The sequence below is a fragment of the Ctenopharyngodon idella genome, chromosome 10 (assembly GCF_019924925.1).
Source record: "Ctenopharyngodon idella isolate HZGC_01 chromosome 10, HZGC01, whole genome shotgun sequence".
Classification (NCBI taxonomy): Eukaryota; Metazoa; Chordata; class Actinopteri; order Cypriniformes; family Xenocyprididae; genus Ctenopharyngodon; species Ctenopharyngodon idella.
In genome coordinates this window covers 34408337-34430748 of record NC_067229.1, presented here as the reverse complement: position 1 = coordinate 34430748, position 22412 = coordinate 34408337, and the positions used below count along the sequence as shown (strand labels likewise).

Genomic DNA, 22412 nt, shown 5'->3' with positions numbered 1-22412 from the left:
AATTGCAATTGCAAAAAATGCTAATATTTAGCTTACAGTAATTGCAATTACAAAAAAAAAAAAAAAACATTATATTTAGCTATAAATAATATAGCAACGCTATTTATTTTGTATTGCATGATTTGCCCCTTTACAATAAAAGCTATATTGTAATACATATACCAAAACATAAGATTAGTGTATGTGTTATAATAATAATTATTATTATTATTTGTTTTATTGTTATACATTTTTTATTTGAAAGATTGACAATATGATGTATTTTAGGTATTTACTAAGAATTATGTATGCTATGTAATATAATAACGTTATTGTTATATGTGGAAAAAAATATTCTTAAAATTATTACACAAGAAGTATATCATCCTTTTCTATATGTCAAGAAGTAAAAAGACAAAGAAGTAAATGAAAATGAAAATATTTTTTCCATTTTCTCAATTTTTAGACATACTTTCAGCATTCAGTTATTGTAAAAAATATAATGATCAACAACAAAAATGAAGAAATATTTTGAAATTAAACTATAAAACAACAGTTGGCCCCACATGATCTAGCCCATTCTATTTTTATTTGTTTGTTAATTTTATAGATTTGGTTTGTGTTGTTGTTCATTTAATGAAAGCAATGTTTTATCTACATTTATTTATTTATTTATTTATTTATTTATTCATATTATATGTAATCTGACCTCCTGAGGTTGATGAACAACATGATCTTTAGCAAAGAAAAGGAGTTTTGGACCATATGTTGTACCTTACTGGTGGAAAGTGCTGATTATAGATGCTAGGAGAGAGTGTCACAAATGAGTGTAACAAAAAGTTGGAAATATGCTCTTATTCAACAACACTTATCAGAGACATTTCTGTGGTATTAGGTAAGCTGTGTATGCTTGGTATAAAAGCATTGGCCTGTCTGTGCAGCTGAATATTATCGGCAGTATATATCGTGAGCCTCTGTAGTCCGTAGTGGATAGTGTTTGCAAATGACAAGCATTCAGTTCAAGTGGCTCATTGTTGTGAATTAGACACATATGAACGAGATTTACACAACAGGAGGATTAGTATGCTAGTTTGACACATTTTACACCCTCTTGAAACTGGCCTGTTCTAATCGAATGTTTTCTCCTCCTGTCCTCTCTCTCTCCCTCCAAACCTGTCTGTCCTTCCCTTTCTTCCTTCCCTCCCTCCATCCTCTCCATCCTTCCCCTCCCCATCACGCTCTGCGATTCCAGTGGCGGCAACAAAAAACAAAGTGAGAGGTGAGTTGGATCCTCCATCTTCCCTGCTGTTTGATAAATGGGGAGACACCATTCTCAATAAGCTGAGCTGAGATAGCTGCCTTATCAGTGCTATGAGCCAGGCAGGCAGTACCACCGTCCTGTTCCTTTCCACGCGGCCATTATTTTTGCTATTTACTACCCCTCTCTACCCTAGCCCTCCTTAAACCACTCTTTCCCTCCCTTTGCTTTACTTCCTTTGCCATCCTTTCTTCCTTGTCATCTTTTCCAACTAACAGGAAAGTTTCTGAACTTCAATGCTCCACAGAGCTTAGTCACATGTAGTGACTTGTAGCATGGCTAACCTTCGTGTGAAATGAGACTTAAGCATAATATGACCATTTCACTGTTTGTATCACTCGGTTTGTCTGTGTTTGCTCCTGATTGATTGTCAGTCTGTGTGTTTTTCAGTGACTCTCTCTGCAGGTTACATCGTTACACCAGTAGGTGGCGATAAGTGACTGTCTTTATGAGTGTGTCACTGAATCATTCATTCACAACACTGAGCCTGCGTCTCAATGTGCATACTATCCATCCTAAATAGTATGTGACATTAGTAATATTTAATGCTATTTAGGGCAGATAGGGTGGATAGTATGCACATTGGGTGATTCATTCATACAAGCAAGCAATGAATCATTCACTCAACCTATTCATTCAAAAGTGAATCATTCATTCATATATAAATATGAGTGAGTCATTGAATCATTGACTCATTTCACCACTACCGTTAATTACTGTTAAAGAGATGCGGTTCTGATGTGACTTTGTTTGACAGAGCAATAACAAAGGAGATGGCAATATTGTGTCTAAAACGAAATTTGCTTAATATTAACTTATATTTACCTGTTTTATAAAAGCAGTGTCACATTCAGATGAGCTAAGTTATATGTACACCAGTGACACAGAAGGAAAGGTGGATCACATTTACTGTTTGTTCAGTGAAATTTTGTGGGAATTTGTGTACAATCAAAAAACATAAATCATTATTTGGTGTTCATTAGACAAATAACCTGAACAGCATTCTAGAAAATACATTTTTGAGTAACTTTTGTTCACTGTAAAAAAAAAAAAAAAAAAAAAAAAAAAGATGTTGCTTTAAATTTTTTCAAGTACAATCAACTTGGCTAATTCATTACAAATTATATTAAACTGTCTTAAAAAATTAGTTGAATCTTGTACAACTTATTTTTAAAAAGTTGAAAATTGCTTAACTTATTTTGATGAGTTAAAGTAATGTAAAAAAAAAAAAAAAAAAAAAAAACATGTTACGATTTATTGATCATATCATATGTCAGCCCTGCAAATAATTCCTTTCTCCCACTTTCTGCGGATACAACATCTTCCCTCCCACACTGCGGGTCCTGCAAGAGAGCAGATCTCAAGTACAAATGCCACTCACATTTACATAAAAATTCTGAAAGCATTATATTTACATTATGACAACAATACATATATATATATATATTTTTTTTTTTTAAGCATAATCAATAAGTGTGAATTTTATAGTAACAGCATTTCATAGATCTATCTGATGCCAAAAAGTTTAGCATGGATATTGAGACTTTAAAGCAGCATGTCTAGAAAAGATTTTTCATTTAAGAAACCATCAACAATGCTGCAGTTTTAAGGATTCATCTCCAAGCCTATACTTGTGTCAAAATACAAGGCATTTTATCTAAGATGTTTACTGTATGCCGAGCATTAAACTGACCCCGTGGTTTACGGCTGTATTCGTTTCCCTTTATTGTGACAGTGTGTCCTTCAGACCACGGCTGTATAATTTCACGGTTGCTGTTTGCCACATAGTTAGACATAAAATTTAAAAGATACTTTCACTTAAGTGATTCAGAGAGAGGCAGTGAAATATTTATGAGGGGAAGTTCACAGAGGTGATGTATGACTTGGTAGGCCAAAGAGAAGTGAGATTTCTTTGATTACCCAAAAACAAATACTTGCATGCTCAGTCAAAAAAAATAAAAAATAAATAAAACATACATTCAACTCCACCATAGCCATGGTGATTCTTATGTTTTCATTGTTGCAAAAGCAGCATTTAACAGTTAAAAAGCTGTGGGCACAATAATAATGTTACACCTTTGTAGTACTACACTGCTACTTATTGTAAAAAGAGAAATCTAGACTGTTTTAGTTACTTGCTCTCCCAACACTGCGCAAAAATGAAAATCTTGCCTGTGCAATAGATCTGAATGTGACATTTGTTAGCTCTCCCAAAGGTCTTCCTCATTTTTTTTGAGGAACAAAAACTATCACTGCAAATATTTGGAGTCAGGTAGATGAAATGAGGCCTATGTGTACAGAATGAGTGAGACGCTATCAGCAACTGACTCCTCTAAACCACCTGCTCTCCTCATGAATAATTCACGAGACTATGTACTATTCACACACTCACCTCAGATGGCAATTTTACCTGCGTGGCATCTGCCTGCAGTGGGACCCTTCCCCACTCCACGCGTAGCCATGTGTATGTTCGCGCCCAGCGAGTAACAGAGTTGTTTTTGTCGACGACACTTTCATAGGCATCGCTCCTGTTCCCTTTTGTCGCAGTAAATTACAGCATTAAAAAGAGAGACAAAAACAACTTGCTACAATTAAGAAACTGTGATTGGGATGTTTGTTTACAATGGCAAGAGCAGCTGCACACTGGTCTAATTGTGCAAATGGAAGTGGAACCGCTGAGGCCAGTTCATTTGTTGTTTGCTAATTGATTAGATTTCTCTAAATCAGAAATTGCAGTGCGTCTTCAAAACTTTTCATCCGCTTTGTCTGGGGGGGGTTCATCCATGTTTTCTGTGTTTAATTGCTTTGATTCACATGATGTGCACAGCCAGCTCATTAGACACTTTGCAATTAGTGCTGTGACTGGTTAAAGGTGATGTGTGTAATTTAATAAGTTAAATACTTTTTCTGTTCCCAGCTTAATATGCAGAAACAACTATAACAAAGCTATTTGTTGAATGGTTTACTCAAAAAGTGTGCACACTGTGTCTCTGTGGTAAACCATCCCAATAGAGCATCATTTTCTCATAAAATGGTGTGAATTTGGGGCAAGACTATCTGGATGTACACCATGTCATTTTTTCTATCCGTTGCGATTGTTGCTTGTCACATACGATTTGACCTCAGACAAATGGTGTAAATGGCAGTGCTTCTGGTTGTTGTTTGGTTCTTCATTAGGAGGGCCATCATATGATAGGTCACACTACAGGAATGTGACCTACAATTTTCCCAGTCCAAGATTCAACAAAGGCAATTAATGGTCCGTAGGTGAGCATGAGCAATCCAAGACTGCCTTTCAGTGAAAGAAATCTTTTACAATCCCCAAAATTTGTCTTTCGCAAACCGTTCATCCAGATTTACCTAACAGAAAGCCATACTGATGGATAATCACGACAGGGACAGGCACAACACTATCCAAAATGACAAAATAAACAGGCATGAGGGCATTTTTAAGAGCAATAATCCGGTTTAACTCTTGTCAGGGTGTTTTGAAATCAGCTGGGCCGTACTATTCATTTCTAATCGGTGTCTTTCATCCTCATCTGCTCAGTACCAAAGTGTCCCAAAGCTCTAATTAACTCCTCAAACATATTTCTCAGCCCTAGGGAAAGACTCTGAGTGCTGAATGAAAAGAATATCAAAGATTAGCACCTCCATTTTCACCAATGCCCCTTCTGACGCCCACTGGGAGGAAGCAGTGAGACCCCACCCACAGCGATGAGAACTCAATGCATTAATCTTACCTTAACTCACTGAGTGTAGCTGTAACCACAAAAGGCTCCTAGAGGTGCGTTTTAGGCATTTCCAAATGATAATGAATAGAGTTCTGGCTGTTTTGTTGCTGTAAAACACTGTCAGCGCATCTTAAAATGCAGATGTTGAATTTTGGGTACATCGGTTTGGGATTGCATTGTCAGCACCTGGCAAGGCTTGCCAAATTGTCACCTGTTTATGCACTTCATGCTTGGCACACAGCAACCTGCGAACATACACTTGGCATCGTACTTGAATGGCTGTGCTTTTTTGGGCTTGCTCTGTCTGGTAGACCTCAGACCTGAATTAGTCTTTTCTGATTTGGTCTGAAATCCTGGCTAATGATGAGGTTGAATCCAAGAGAGATGTGTAGTTCAGATGGTAGATTGAACCAAACTTTCAGGCATCTGTCTTGACAGAGCTGGTCCACATATATGCCAGGATTTTTAACGCTCTATTTGTGTCATATCACACTGGAGGATATGTGCCAGGGTAAAATGCCCTAATTAGTTCTTTCTCCATCAGCAACTGTCCATATTGGAGTTGTCCCACCTACGTACAGTGGTGCGATCACATTAGTGAAATTTCGTGGGCAAAAAAGGTCCATCATAGCGTAGAGATACACAGAAGTCGGCTTTCTGCTGATCAACGTGGTGATTTCGTGTAACTTGAACATGAGCAAAATTTGCAAAAACTTTTTCGCTCTTATGAAAAACTCCCAGTTGTGTGGATTCCTATTGAAATGATTTCAATGCGAAATTTCGCCAAGTAACCATAAATGTGGCTGCACTTACTTACTTTTATACAACAATTAGTCCTGCCCATCGAACCTGATTGGTCAAGTAGCATTCCAAGAGTGTTTGTTGAATACAACAGTTGGGTTCCGGAGGTAAAAACGAGGGACAAGACTAATTATTGTATAAACACACATAAAAGTAAAAGCACAGTTTCACATTTACTGTTACTTGGCAAAATTTCGTATTGAAATTATTTTATTAGGAATCCACACAACCGGGAGTTTCACATACAAGTAAAAAAAGTTTTAGATGCAAATTTTGCTCAATAACTTAACCTGTAAGGACAGACCTGTTGAGCTACGAGGTTGTTAATTGATGGTATCTGCTTTTGTTGAAGCCATCCGTTCACTTATTTTAAAAAATAATCATGTTTAACAGCAGTATTTGTGGTGAAAAACTACAATACCAATGATGCTATATAGAAAATTCCAGCAATTGTGGTCTTGGAGAGCAAATTGCGCCAAAGATGCGTGAGTTGCACGATTTGGTTAAATACTGTACGTTTAAATGTGCAAAAAATGTTATGATGGCTGATTTGTGCTGTAATATGTGGGCTGGCTGTCTTCTGTCAGCGTGGTCAGGGCTAAAGGTCAAGGGCATGACTACCTCCAGGCTGGCCTTGGCGTCTCAGCGAGCAAGAGCATACTTGCTAAAGGTCATCTTGTTACAGTTCTCTGCTGAAAGGTTACGGAGATACGTGGGCTCGAAGAGCCAAGACAGATCACTCATGCAACTGATTCATGTTTCACGTCATCTCGAATGTTGTGAGAGCCTCTAAACATTAGCAGAGTGAGGATGGTAAAAAACAAAAAAGCAAAAAAAAACAGCTGCTAAATGTCAGTTGTGTGTCTTAAATTATGTTTTATAATATGTCTGAAGGAAGTGAGGTGTTGTCTGTTGTTTTAATAGATTTCGACTTTGTACTTGAAAAGTTTTCACATATTTAAAGGGCTAAGTAAAAAAAAAAATGACAGGATTTTCATTTTAGGTGAACTATTCCTTTAAGATTTCACACAATTAATATGTTAATTGATATTAAGATCTTGGAAATATGTCGTATGTAAGTTCCTTTATGTCACATGAGACTTTTCTCTCTTTGTTTTCTACCTCTCAGTGGGAGAGTTATTGAGGACATTTAGGAGAGACTGGAGCTAATTTTATATTTTGCTCGTTGAGCTTAGAGAGAGGGGAGGGACATACACACAGGAAGGAGAAACAGAGGGGAAGGGGAGAATGGTAGATATACATACAGAGAGAGAGAGAGCTCAGCCCGCATTAGACAGACCAGATCCCAGGAGAGATCTATTTCAATCAGATGCCACTGACCACAGAGGAAGGCGGAAGGACTCACCTCATCGCTCTATTAAGTCGACATATGAGCGTGCTGGTTTTGATCAAATCATCACAACACACAGTATCTCAAAAGCAGTATCACCAAACAAAAAGAATGACCAAAAAAAAAAAAAAAAAACTCTTTGAATAACCTTTTTAGCCCACAGGGAAAAGAACTGAGACCAATTTATTACATTTTGTCTCATTAAAAAAATAAAAAATAAAATCAGGCACAAGTAATATGTTTAATATTAACATGTAACCCATTTTACTGAATATTTATAGTAAGATCAGGAATGTGCATTAAAAAGTAAATAAACATTGATTCATGTACAGCACATTTAAAATCTAATACTTTAAAATCTTAGGACCTAAATTAACTTTCTATTTCAAATAATGCCTAACAAAGAAGTTTAGAGGTAAAATAAAGGGGAAACTTATCAGATTTCATAAATTTACTTCATAATAAGTGAATTTTCTTCATTAATAGTTCATTGTTCAATGTGTGTAGTTCAGTCAGGTCAACAGAAGGAATGAAGCAAGCAAGCAAGCAGATGTACTTTTTTTAATTAGATATCTGCTTAATTGTTTGGTTTGACCTTTCAGATACTTCCTGTATGAACTTATATGCTGCAATGCAAATGTTATGCTTTATTTCTTTATACATTCATTAATTTTACTTCAAGTTTTGTGTTGCGAGTTTTTGTACCTCAGGGTTGAACTTTTCAACACTTTTAACTCTTCAGCTGAGCATGTTTTGGTGGAGTGAGCGACTCCATTTTGAAAACTTTCTTCCCTGTACGTTTTAAAGTATTATGTTTTCAGCTTCACTGTTGATGATTGTGGCAATGTGGGTAGTTTCAGGTGTCTCTCAGCAGTTGTTTGTTATTCATAAGCGCTCTTAGCAGGAAATATGCAAAATAAGAGACATTTCTGAATAGCTGGAAGCACATCTCAGGTAAAAACCTGTCCAAAACATAGCATATTTGCAGTGAAGAGCGAGTAGGACGGACTCTTTGGAACAACAGCATGAATTTTCCATTGAGGACTTGTCTAAGGAACCTGTCTCCTAAAACTGCTACACACAGTTTATAACATTATTACTTAATATAATATATACTATAATTAATGTTATTTATTTGTATATGTAATTTCATTTATAAATACATTTTTATTTTATCTGTCTAGACTTCCCATTAGCTAGTAGCAGCTACGCTGGAGATGTTGCTGCCATACATTCTTATTTTTAATGATCATTACCAGGCTCCTAGTTAGCAGTTTTCCTGAATGGTGTCACCACAGTGACCATCTTTTGCATTCACACAGTTTTGGGCCCTCTTGGGTTTTCCTAAGTTGACACGTTTCGTTAAGCTTAATGGTTTGTCATCAACCATATGTGTAAAAATAGAACCAGATTTGCACCTACAGTTTTGGAGCAGTTTCCCATGACTGATTTCCCATGGATCTTGACCCTTTCTCCTGATTATAGAGAGAAGAGTGATGAGGGATGGGGATGAGAAAATGAGGCAGGCAGAGATCAAGAAAGCAGAGAGAGAGAACTAGAGACAGGGGCTGGCAGGCCATGCTTCATGCAAAATACAGATGAATAATGTATCCTGCCTACCTAGAGTAATACAGATCCATTTCTCTATCTCTTTCTTCCCCCGCCTCTTATGCTGTGGATTGAAGGAGACCTTAATCAGGTAGTAAATGACCTACTCTACTGTCTCATATGACCCCTAAGCCAAGATGAACTATGGGGTCATGTTTTGGCTAGTTAGCACACTGCAACTATATCATCTGGACCCAGAAAGGCTTTTTGTACTAACGGCCTTTCAAAATTAGCCATGTACATTATTACCTGAATTATTTCTTTATTTTTTTCATTTTATTATGTGCTTTTTAACCAGTGCCTGATTCTTTTTCTTAAGAGGAAATATGGAACATTTCAAATTGTGTACAAAATAGTGGTTTGTTATATATATATATATATATATATATATATATATATATACAGGTACTGGTCATATAATTAGAATATCATCAAAAAGTTGATTTATTTCACTAATTCCATTCAAAAAGTGAAACTTGTATATTATATTCATTCATTACACACAGACTGATATATTTCAAATGTTTATTTCTTTTAATTTTGATGATTATAACTGACAACTAAGGAAAATCCCAAATTCAGTATCTCAGAAAATTAGAATATTGTGAAAAGGTTCAATATTGAAGACACCTGGTGCCACACTCTAATCAGCTAATTACCTCAAAACACCTGCAAAGGCCTTTAAATGGTCTCTCTGTCTAGTTCTGTAGGCTACACAATCATGGGGAAGAGTGCTGACTTGACAGTTGTCCAAAAGATGACCATTGACACCTTGCACAAGGAGGGCAAGACACAAAAGGTCATTGCAAAAGAGGCTGGCTGTTCACAGAACTCTGTGTCCAAGCACATTAATAGAGAGGCGAAGGGAAGGAAAAGATGTGGTAGAAAAAAGCGTACAAGCAATAGGGATAACCGCACCCTGGAGAGGATTGTGAAACAAAACCCATTCAAAAATGTGGGGGAGATTCACAAAGAGTGGACTGCAGCTGGAGTCAGTGCTTCAAGAACCACTACACACAGACGTATGCAAGACATGGATTTCAGCTGTCGCATTCCTTGTGTCAAGCCACTCTTGAACAACAGACCGCGTCAGAAGCGTCTTGCCTGGGCTAAAGACAAAAAGGACTGGACTGCTGCTGAGCGGTCCAAAGTTATGTTCTCTGATGAAAGTAAATTTTGCATTTCTTTTGGAAATCAGGGTCCCAGAGTCTGGAGGAAGAGAGGAGAGGCACACAATCCACGTTGCTTGAGGTCCAGTGTAAAGTTTCCACAGTCAGTGATGGTTTGGGTGTCATGTCATCTGCTGGTGTTGGTCCACTGTGTTTTCTGAGGTCCAAGGTCAACGCAGCCGTATACCAGGAAGTTTTAGAGCACTTCATGCTTCCTGCTGCTGACCAACTTTATGGAGATGCAGATTTCATTTTCCAACAGGACTTGGCACCTGCACACAGTGCCAAAGCTACCAGTACCTGGTTTAAGGACCATGGTATCCCTGTTCTTAATTGGCCAGCAAACTCGCCTGACCTTAACCCCATAGAAAATCTATGGGGTATTGTGAAGAGGAAGATGCGATATGCCAGACCCAACAATGCAGAAGAGCTGAAGGCCACTATCAGAGCAACCTGGGCTCTTATAACACCTGAGCAGTGCCACAGACTGATCGACTCCATGCTACGCTGCATTGCTGCAGTAATTCAGGCAAAAGGAGCCCCAACTAAGTATTGAGTGCTGTACATGCTCATACTTTTCATGTTCATACTTTTCAGTTGGCCAAGATTTCTAAAAATCCTTTCTTTGTATTGGTCTTAAGTAATATTCTAATTTTCTGAGATACTGAATTAGGGATTTTCCTTAGTTGTCAGTTATAATCATCAAAATTAAAAGAAATAAACATTTGAAATATATCAGTCTGTGTGTAATGAATGAATATAATATACAAGTTTCACTTTTTGAATGGAATTAGTGAAATAAATCAACTTTTTGATGATATTCTAATTATATGACCAGCACCTGTGTGTGTATATATATATATAAAGTCCAGGTTCCGACTCTTATCGACTTATCAGCATAAGCTTTTCTGTTAAGTCGATAAGAGTCGGAACCTGGACTTTTATTTTGACAGTACTGAGAACAGCAGCACCTGAGAGCAGATTTTTTTTTTTTTTTTCATTTTAGTAATTATTTAAATGAATTTAATTGCATAAAGTGTTATGCATGTTTTATTTACTACATTTTTAAGGCCAATTCACAACGCACCGACAGACGGCGGGCGATTCTTTATTGGCATCAATGGTTCCATGGAGAAACTTTCACATCCATGGAACTTTCCCATTGCACAAAAGGTTCTTTATAATGGAAAAATGTTCTTCAGATAATTAAAATAGTCTTCACACTAAGAAAAAAATACTTTTAAAAACTGAACAGAAACGTTCTTTGGGGGAATCCAGTATGGTTTTTCTATTGCATTGCTACAAAAAAAAAAACCCTTTTGAAACCTTTATGTTTAAGAATATAAGTTTGAAATAGTGTGATATCATATAATTTGGTTTTATATCAGCCACTCTGCTCTCTTGATGTCACCAGCCATGAAAAAAAAAAAAAATCCATTTTGGTCAACCACTAGATCAAATATTGCAATTCTGTTTTACAAAACTCTCAAAATTCAATTTGAGTCCTTTTGAATTCAAGCGAGCCTGTTCATTTAGAGAACCCAGATGTCGCACTAAACCAGAACTGAATATACAACTGAACTGTGTGAACGTGCCAAACCATTTTGCCAAATATTTGGCAAAAACTGTAGCTCATTTTATTATACATTAACCTCAAGTTTGATGTAAATCATTTTTGAGTTGGATAATCAGCATTACAGTGCTAAGCTACAGCATGATAGTAATAATCATGACTGTGGAATATGCAACTGTTTCTGTCTCACTAAAACAAGCGAGGAAATTAAATAAATCCCAAATCGACACCTCTTCAGTGTGTCTGTGTGTGTATGTAATGTGACCGCCAGAGGCACAGAAAAGAAATAAGCACCACAGCTGGCCAATGTGCTCTTCTGTCAGGGAGCCTGTGGAGAGGCCCTTAGCAGCTCTCTCTCCCTCTGTCTCTCACCCACTCTTTCTTGTCCTCCTGGTTCTCTTATGAAAGCTACACCATATCTGGACAGGCCCTCAAATCAGGCTAATTGTGACAAGCTGCAATTAGCAGCGAACAGGAAAAAGATGCTAAATTTGCAGAGTTGAATCAAACTAGATACCCGTCGATCTCTATTTCTCTCATCAACCACCAATCTGTGCTGCACCGTGTCCTAATCATGCGCTAAATCACATCTATTACATTTTAATCCATGACTTATGTGGGTGTTTGGTTGCTATTTTCATCATTCCCCTTTCAGTTAGAACTTCAAAATGACTTCACACTCAAAACTTGCCTGGTTAGGACACGCGTTTCTCTTCCATCGCGCCATCGTCCTTCTCCTTTACCTATTACATCACATCCTGACATTTTTCATTTCTCTTGATGTCTCATTGTCTGGCAGCGGTGGTGCTGGAGATGTTGACCTCTGGTCTGTGAGAGTCATCACTTCTTCACTTTAAATAAATACAGATTATTCATCTATCATGTCCTTTCCAGGGTTGTCTATGTGTGTACAGTTTTTCATTAGCTCCCCTATGAGTCCCCTCCCTGCACAAGGTGATCTGTTATTGCCTGTCTAACCCTGGGGTGCCGTGATGGATGTCAGTTTGTGAATTATTTCTCACTGAGCTAAACCTTTATTCAGTCTTCTGCTCAGATCGTAGTGAGCAAGGGCTCGCGAGTGACCCTTATCTTGTCTTTAGGTGTTTAGAAGACGTCCTTTGTATGTGGGGGGTCTATTATAGAGACGGTTGATGTTTGGTTCTTTTGACTTGGGATATAGCAACGTGCTAGTCTGGACACTTTAACTGGCCCCCTACAACTACGAAAGCTTTGAAGGGCAATATTACACATCTTCAAGTGACATTCTTAAGCTGTGGTGAAATTTTGCAGGCAAAAAAGGTCCATTGTCTGTTGTCAGTTGTGTAGCAATGTATCAAACACAGCTCACACAGAAGTCACTTTCAAACCGAGCAGCTTGGTCAACACAGCGAATCAATGTGACCAACTGTTCTGAAATACCACGGGAGAAGTATATGTATTCTTAATGAAATAGCTGAATTTTGCCTGCGAAAGTTTGCGCCTTTATTTCCGACATCATTTCTTATTTTCTGCTCTGTTACAACAAAAGCTAGATAAAATTTAAGAAATGTTCTGCAGAATCCACCCCCACCCCCTCAAAAATATGTATATCTAATAAGGTATAAAAAAAAAAAAAATAATTGGTTTATTTATCAATCTAAAGGAATTAAAATATATAAAAATTTACTTTGGTCTTCTGGAGCTAAGAATATCTGAAAAATGTAAATTTAGATATGAGGCAGCATTTACAAAAAAAAAAAAAAAAAAAAAAAAAGTGCTTCCAAGACACTTTAACATGGTGGTGCCGACTTTGCAGTCTAAAACAAAAATTTTAGTTTTATTCAGATTTCTGATGAGTCCTCAATTCCTATAACCCCTCAGGAAAGAATTCCTACCACAAAAGTTGCTTATTGTCATCTGATTGCCTTTAAAAATAGGCTTAAATGTTCATTCGCAGATCTTGTGTTTCTGAAGGCAAGAGTTTAGCAGTTGCCTGCTCTCATTCGACTCTGTCATACTGTTTCAGATTATGATTTAGTGTTGAATGATGGAAGTAACTTTCATCGCCTTCTGTAATTTTCACCGATGTTTAGATGTAAATAGCGCTCTTTCACTCTGCCATTCTGGGGCAGCTCTTCCACAAACCAAACCACATGATCTGGGCTTCAGGAAAACACATCTTAGCCAGAGTTTGCGCTGCAAATAATCATTATCTGTCACTTTGACTGACTGGGTTGTATATTTTCCGTCAAGGTCTATTTTTAACCATCAGTAAAACATTGTAATGCTTGGTAGTTTTCATGTGTCATTAATATTACAAGAACTTCTGTAGCAACAGCTGTTTTACTCTTCCCAAGCACTGCGGTTTTGCGTGTTTTGGCTTTTTCTTCTTTATTCTTTCAATTTATACCTTCATGTTGAGCGCTCATGCTAAAGTTTGAATGCTCCATATGTTGCTGTGGTTGTGACTGTCTCTCACCCAGTTTCGTCTGTCTTTTCCAGGAGCCCAAGGCCAGTTCCCTATTGTCCAGAACATGACTGTGACAGAAGGAGGGATAGCCAACTTGACCTGCCGTGTGGAACACAATGACAACACCTCCCTCCAGTGGTCAAACCCTGCACAACAGACACTCTTCTTTGGAGACAAGAAAGGTGAGTGAGTGATTGCCACTAAACTCACAGGGATTCATATCTTTGTCTTGGGTGTTATCAGGTGGACGAGGGACCTCAGCTGAATGAGATTTTTAATGGAGGAACTTTAAGGGATTGCGCTCTTTTACTACTGCTCAGATTGCGATGACAGATTGCTGGCAGTGCTAAGATCTTGTATAAACTGTGTGAATTCTGTTCCAAAAGCTAGTCAGCACTGTTTTAAGCATTTTAAGGCATCATAGGTGCACAAAGTATGTTCTAAACTTCCTTTTGAAACGGCTTTTATTTCAGGAATGCACCTATGATGCCTTAAAATTATGCTATGTCCTAAGATACCTTGTTTCGGCCTAATTATTAAGTCTAATAAATCCAAGATGGCGGACAAGTTCAGAGAAAAGCTAACTCCAAGATGGCGGATGAAAAAATAACTCCAATATGGCGAGCAAACTCAGTAAAAACATAAATCCAACATGGTGGATAAACTCAGTAAAAAAGTAAATGAAAAAATAAATGAATAACTTCAAGATGTTGGACAGTTTTAGTGAAAAGCTAACTCCAAGAAGGCTCTAAGAACTGAGGGGGAAAATAAATCCAACATGGTGGACAATCTCAGTGAAACAGAAAATTAATAAATAAATGAATCCAAGATGATGGAAAGGCTCTGTGAAAAGAAAAAAGAAAAAGAAAACTAAATCCAAAATGGTGGATGAGCTCAGTGGAATGAAGCAAGAGAAATGCCAGTTATAAATGTAATTCATTCAATGCTGAAAAGTATCAATAAAAATTGTGTAAAATAATTACAATTGATGTATTCTTATTAAAGTACTCTCTCTCGTATCTTTTGAAATCTGTTTTGAATTGAATCCCATTCATATGAGGAGCTCTATTTGTATGCTGTACAGATCTAGTGTTCCAAATCAGTCATTTATAAAGTCCCATGACAGTTAAGGCGTTGCCTTTGAAGGTGGCTGGCTATGTAAGCAGTAAGGAAACTCACTAGGTTTTGGAAGAATGCTTCAGAATCCCATTTGTATGTACAAAGATTTACAACTGTATCTCATTGTCTGAGTTAAAGGGTGAATACATCATCTGGATTTTCTTCCACACCGGGCTGGATGTTGTAAAATGGCTTTGTGTTCACCTGTTGTATGATTGGTTGGCTATAAATTCCTATAGAGAATCAATATTGGTCCCAGCAAAGCTTTAGAAGACACACTTTTACCCGTAAACACCTTTAATCAAGAGCAGACGCAAAATCAACAACTAGACAATCTCCCAGACTCCCACACATACAATCATGAGAGCACATGAACGCACATACACGGGAAAGTGGGACAGCAGGTTGATTAATGTTGTGGAATACTAACAGATTACATTTGATAAATGAGGTATGGGAGGTGAGCCATTTAAAAGACTCTCCACTGCAGTGTTAAAGATATCTACTGTTCCCAGATCAGATCAATACGGAGCAGAAGCGTTATCACAGGCTCTGCAAATGCCCCGTTCATTATGTCAGCAGAGCTTTTCGTGTGGAAGTAATCATGGGACGTATTCGATACACCCGGCGGATTGGATTTTGTAATGATATTGTGGCGCTCCATATCTGAGAATTCCCCAGGTTGTTTGTACGGAGATAATAAATGTCCTTTGATTTATAAAAGATCCATGTGTCAAAGATAGCTTAGTGTTTCCTGGCCCACACAGACTCGGACGTGTATGGCGTGATCAAAGAATAAATGGAAGTAGAATAACAATTAGTTTTGAATGGCTGATTTATGTGTTCAGGTAGTGAATTTATGTTCAGAGGCAACTGACTTCCATCTCTACATACAACCGCTTTATAACAGTCAGAAAAATTAAATCCCAATGAGTGATTTAAAGTTTCTCCCCAGTTTAGTTTAGTTTTTTTTTTTTTTTTTTTTGCTTGTTATTTCTTGTCTTGGACAATTTTACATTAAGAAGATCACCCAGAGATGAAAATTGTCATCATTTAATCTGCCTTTTCTATTGTAGAACACACACTGATTAAAGTTTGAAGTATTCAGAAGTTGCCACAGACAAATAGTTTGTACCTCCACAATGAAAGAGCCAATTTTGTGCAATATAATCGCAACTAGGGCTGCATGAAATCAAAATAAAACCACTAAATGAAGGAAGCATGTAGAGTTACATTCAGATTTTTTTTTTTTTTTCCACAGGAAAAAAATATGTTTAAATATGTCATTTTGGTGATCAAAGATCAGTTTTAAGGGATAAAATTATTGGCTACAGGGTGACTTAGGTAAAAGTAGGGACTTAGGAAAGTTAGGTTTCAGGCTTGTGGGTGGAAATGATATAACAGGTTCTTTTGCACTTCCATGTTTTTTCATTAGCTGTTGTAATACCACACTGATTATTAACGCTTGAATATTTTGTGTCACAGATGATGACAGTGCATTCCTCGGCTCTGTAATTTAACTCCTCACCTTGGCCCAGCACTCATCCACACCTGCCTGTTTTTCTGCATCAGTCTATAGTTAATTTGTGCAGATATGCTTTCATGCTGTGCCAGCACAGCGTTTCCCACAATTACATTCTCCTGAAGCAGGCTCTGTGGGAGGAACTTTGTGATTGGCCGAGCAGCACCTGCGAGGACGTCCATGTGTGTTTTTATCCGTGTGGGAGAGGAGGGTTGTTTGGATATGCTGTGTTGACTGCAATAAGGTGTGTAGACTAAGTCACTCGACCGCGAGAATGTGCATTTCATGCCAGAGCGAGGACTTAATTATTAACCCTGTGAGCTTCAGATCCGACTGAAAAAGTTTCACATTTGGGAAACAGTGTAATAAGAAACACATCAAGAGCAGAGGAGAGGAGAGGAGGCGATAACGGGGGGTTGTGAAATCCGCCTGCTAGGGATGGCGTCTGATTTGATTTAGAGCTTGGTGCAATTTAGCAGAACCAGGAGGAAATGTCTCTAGTTTGTGCCAGGAGCTGGTTGAATAGTTTATCCTTGCAAGCTGTCAGTCTATCCGATCTCAGTCCTGACAGAAAACATCAATCACTCAGGTACTCACAAATTTAATTGTCTGTTACGCCATATAGATCAAACCATTGGTCTATTGTGTTTCAGTTTTGGCTCTTCTTAGCAAAAAATTATTCTTAGTTCTAGAAAATAAAGGCCTGTTCATACCAAGTCAAATTGTTTGGTGCGAAAATTAGATGTGATAAACATTTTAATTTGAACGAACTGCTGTTAATGCACTTGTTCAAACCATCACAAACATTCGTAAGCCACCAATGCAAAGAAATTTTTGTACAGAGAGGTAGGGCTACACAATTTAGGGGAAAATCTAATTGCATTTTTCTGAATTGTGATTGCAATTTAAAAGGCAATTACAAAAAAAAAAAAAAAAAAAAAAAATCAGGTTTGGGTGCTTATTTGAAAGGCTGCACAATTTGGCCAACATTTTGGAATTATATATAAACATGACTGTAAACAATAATAATAATAATATTAAATAAATTGATATTATATATATTTTTATTATATATATTTCACTGTAAAATAAAGCAATTGAGTATTTAGGAAAATATAAAAATGCCAACATAACAGACTCTTCTAAATCTCAACATAACAGAACATTAAATACAAACATGAAGTTTCCCTCTTGTCTCATCTTAGTCAAAAACATTAAATAACACCTAATTTCAACTTTTACTCTCCCCATCCATTCTCATGCAAAGCATTCTGGGAATTAGAAGTCCCTTGGTCAGTTTCAGTTAATGCTAATTAAAATGATTTGTGTAGTCCCAACATAAATGCATTAAGTAAACATCTGTTTTACAAATTTAAGTGGATTACTTTTTTTAAATTGTGTTGGATCTGCTCATTTTAATTGAACAAGCCAAGGCGAAAAATCCTGTTTTTGAAGTGTGAAGTCAGGATGAGTTTGTTCCTCTACTCAAATGAGCGGTTTGTTGATTGCTACACTTGTCATGTTTTATGTACCAAGTTTTAAGGTCTGAATGGTGATTTAAGTGTTTACAATGAGATGTTGTCACATTTTTTTTTTTTTAGCTTAAGACAACAAGCACTTTTTGCTTTTGCTTGACAACAATGCATATTTCTTATAGAAAACCTGACTGAAGCACATTATATTGAGCAATATAAAATGGTGTAAATAAAGGGAACAATTTGCATATAGAGATCTTTTTAGTTGACGCAATTTAAGATGTCTTTTAAGTCTTAATCTAAATAGGTAATTGTTACAATGATGGCAATTTGAATCATGAATCATAATTTATTTTTTATAAAATATTATTATCTTAATATAAATAATATAATAAATAAATAAACATTATCCTTGTCCAAATAGTCTGTCAGCCTGTAGCCCTTTTTTAAAGTTTCTAGGTTGATCTCCCAGCAGTTTTGTCCCTCCCTCATGTCACTCAGTGATAGGTGTGTGTGTGTGTGTGTGTGTGTGTGTGTGTGTGTGTGTGTGTGTGTGTGTGTGTGTGTGTGGAGTGCTCCATTGTGCTACTCTTTACAGGTTTTGGATACTTTTGCAGCCTCAAGGAAAGTGAAAATGAGGGAAGGGAGATAGGGAGATTTCAGACATTTTGTGCATGGCCAAAGGGGGTTTGTGGGAAATATTTACAGCTGCTATTTTTTTATCATCTGCCAGTAAAGGCCCATAGAGTCCATGCACAGGTGCAGATGTGCGCTCTCAACAAATGGCACTGAGGCTAATCGCTGTGGTGCCTCAATTATGCCTTTGTTCTGTACATGTGAGGTTATACGCCGTCCCACACCTCTCTCGGACTCGAAAGTGATGTTGGAGGACAAGGCGCCCTTGAGAAAGGGACATAATTACTAGAGTAAAGAGTGTGTGGCTGTAGACCACAGGTCTTCACTTCCTCCTCATCTTTCTTCAATCCCACGGTGCTGATTTTTACCACATTCTCAAACAGACAGAACAGTGAGAAAATGAGCAGGATAATTCCTCTCGGCATCTACAGGTGCTCCATTATTCTCCCACTGCCAGTTCACATTATTGTTCCTTGCATCTCTTTCTTTGTGTTTCTGCTCCATTTTTTAATTGTTTATGTGCATGGCTCTTGGTTTGTAACTGGATGTGTTTGTGATATAAGACACCTCCAGACAAGCTGTTTGGTACAGGACTGCAGGTCTTGCTGGAAGAAAAAAAAAAAAAAAAAAAAGGACATACCTGCTTAAAGTGCCTAGCTATGATGGAAACATGGTTAACCAGCTCAACCAAGCATCTATTAGCTTAGCCAAGGAGGTCTAGCTGCTACAACTAGGTAGACCAAGAGCTTATACCAGGTTTTTAGCCTGGGGTCTGGCTATATATGTGACGATCAGGGTGGGGCCAAGAGCCGTGGGAGCAGATTGACGGCCGGTAGAGTGACGACACCTGTGAATCTCACCGGTTGCAAGTCCCATGGAGGAGCTCTGGAAGGACAAAAGAAGCACTGATTACAGTGAAGGATGAGAGAGAACCAGGCATAGGAAATGTATGTTGTTGTTTTGTTTTAGTTTATGTGGCAGTCCCAGGCCTGTTGCCAAGGGGGGGGCATTGGGGGCAGTGCCCCCCAAATTGTATGGTCATTCAGCAAACTTACGATTGAGAGCAAAATCCATATTGCTGTGGATTTGGCCATTCATGTATTCCATAACCAATGTCTTTGTAATGTTTGTATGTTTTTGTAGTGTTGAGCAATGTAGCCAATCACAAACATAACTGTTAATTTCTTGAACGCAATAACCAATCAGAGCTGTTTAAGTTAGCACTGAACAAAAACTCTGGTGTTTTGAGCGGCGAGTGGATTCTGAGTTCTGCATGCTGGTAAATGTCCCCTCATTATAACAAACAATTATGTAAAGAAGAGATTCATTGTGCAGTCAGTTTCATTTGCTGTTACAGAACCTCTTGAGATCACGATGAAATAAGATGAGTGATATTTTTTGTGATTATAAAGGGAGCGCCCTTTGTGCGCTTTCTGCCATGCCAAATCCTGCATACGTAATCTGTTAAAATTGACAGTGGTTTGTGAACGTACATACTTTATTAACAAATAATTTATTAGCAGTATTTATGTTGGGATATTTAGGTTGTACAGTGGCAAGAAACTTGAAACCATTTCAAGGAAATCTATTTAAATGTGTTTTTAAATGAGAATGTCCTTAGACTTGCACATAGACTTTCCGTGGAGTTGGTTCACCCTCCGCCTATGATCAGAAAATTCATATTTAACGCATAATTACTGAACATGAAACATAATTAGGCTATTTTTATAAATGACTAGTATCACTCGGAGACCGGCCGCCTTCAACTATTTTAATGGAAAGTACACTTAAAGTCTTTGTTACACATCAGTATGCTACAGATGTAGGCTACAGATTTTTATTGCAATTTGGTATCATTTTTGTTATTGTGTTGTTCGAGGAATTGAATGCTTTTGTGTCTTGTGTTTTGGTGTTCATATAGAACTTTGTCTATTTCAGTAATAATAAATACAGGATGTTGTTTTGGTGAAAGTCTGTTAATATATATTATTAATATATTATATAGTTAAAATTTAAATTTGAAATTTGTATATTTTCATTCTAAATTCTAAAAACTGGTCAGAAATCATGAGATTAATAAATATAAATATCATGCATGAAAAATAGAAGGGCGCCCCTCTCAAGGGAATCATATTCATATTTGAGGGATTTTTTTTCGTATACCTTTTATTCAACAAGTATGAATACACAATGAATTTCTCTCGGAAGAAAAAAAAACTTCAAACATGTCATTTGTTGTTAGCATTAGTGTAACTAGTGTAGCATTATTGGCTTCAGGCTTTGCTGTTCTGTTTCTGTGGCGTGTGGCATTGATACACAGCTGAATCTCAATACATCTTTTATTGCTTTCTCTCTGACTGGCTGTCTTTTTCTCCCGACTTCTTTCTTTTCTCCCTCACCCTCTCTTTTTCATTCTCTTTTATCCATCTTTCAGACCTATGAATAAAATTAGCTTCTCTCGCTACAAAATTTCTTCAATGTTCATTCCACAGCGAGAGACCTAAAGAGAGCGGGAGCAGGAAAGTGTGATGGAGAAGAAGCGTGCCATTTTTCTGTTCATCTATCTATCTGGCCCTTCCTGGCCTTGTCGGGCGTTAACACTGTGTGTAATGGTGCATCATCAGCCAAATCCCTCTCCATTTAAAAAGACAATTTTATGGCTCTACAGCATCTGTTTATTACAAATATGGGTTTATTATGAGCTGAGACCTCATTTATTTCCAGCCTGACTCATGTCGATGCATCGCCCCATTCTTACTCTTTCTCTCGCTCACTTTTCCCTGCACTTATTCACCCTGAAATTGATTGACTGTTTAATTCGACATTTAGCAGCTCACAGAGAGTTTAGCTATCTCTATAGTTCTCTCAAGGGCTCCAGCAGTTTTCCGCTGCTCAATATTTCTGCTCGCTGAAAGTGCGTCAATACCCACAATTCCTCCCGCTCTCTTCACCTTTGAGCTCGCACAGTCTGACCACTCTCAAATTACACCTTAACGGGATTTGTGTGCTCACCAGACCAACAAATTATCTCATTTAGAATAAGTGTTATGGCATATTACACAGAAATAATGCACAGAATACCCATTAACCGTGTGCAAATATGTGTCTATGCGCTCATGTAAATGTGGACCTCATCCTGCCTTGTCTTTTTCATCAATATGAAAATGCACAATTGTATATAAAAGTCATACTTTACACTGATGACTCACCTCGCCTGACCTGTCAAGTTGTTTCAGTAGGTGAATGTGATTGGCACGCTGGTGAAGGAGTAACTTCTCTCCATGATGGTGCGTTTGAGGTGTTTGTTGCAGTTATTCTTCACAGTTGGACACACAGATCGATGGGAGAAAAGTGGCTCCCTGAGTTCACGGTGGGATGAACTGGTTCAGAGTAATGGCAAATGCAACACGATGATCGCCACAAGCATTTAGCATCAACTTGTGGTTTGTTGAAAGGGTAATGTTGCTTTGATTTTTCTTTATGTATGTGTCATTTGAAAAGACTTTGCAATCTAAGCTTAAGCGATCTTATCCTTTATAAACATTTTTATTTTACTTAGAGACAGTTCACAAAAAGAAATTAAAACTGTCATTATTTCCTCAGCCTCATGTCAGTCAAAACCTGAGTGACTTTTTCTTCTGCAGAACGCAGAAGGTATTTTGACAACAACTCTGACAA

General features: G+C 37.5%; 1 protein-coding gene across 3 annotated transcripts in view; it reads left to right on the top strand.

Moving 5' to 3' along the window:
* The window catches only part of cadm2a (cell adhesion molecule 2a), a 477303-nt gene that overhangs the window by 388826 nt on the left and 66065 nt on the right, over positions 1 to 22412 (top strand). For 2 of the 3 annotated variants that reach the window (XM_051907566.1, XM_051907564.1), the window contains exon 3: positions 14015 to 14164. In XM_051907566.1, coding sequence (XP_051763526.1) covers positions 14015 to 14164 — 150 coding nt within the window. Of the gene's footprint in view, positions 1 to 1231; positions 1259 to 14014; positions 14165 to 22412 lie in introns of all 3 variants that reach the window. The other variant, XM_051907565.1, reaches the window with a different exon arrangement.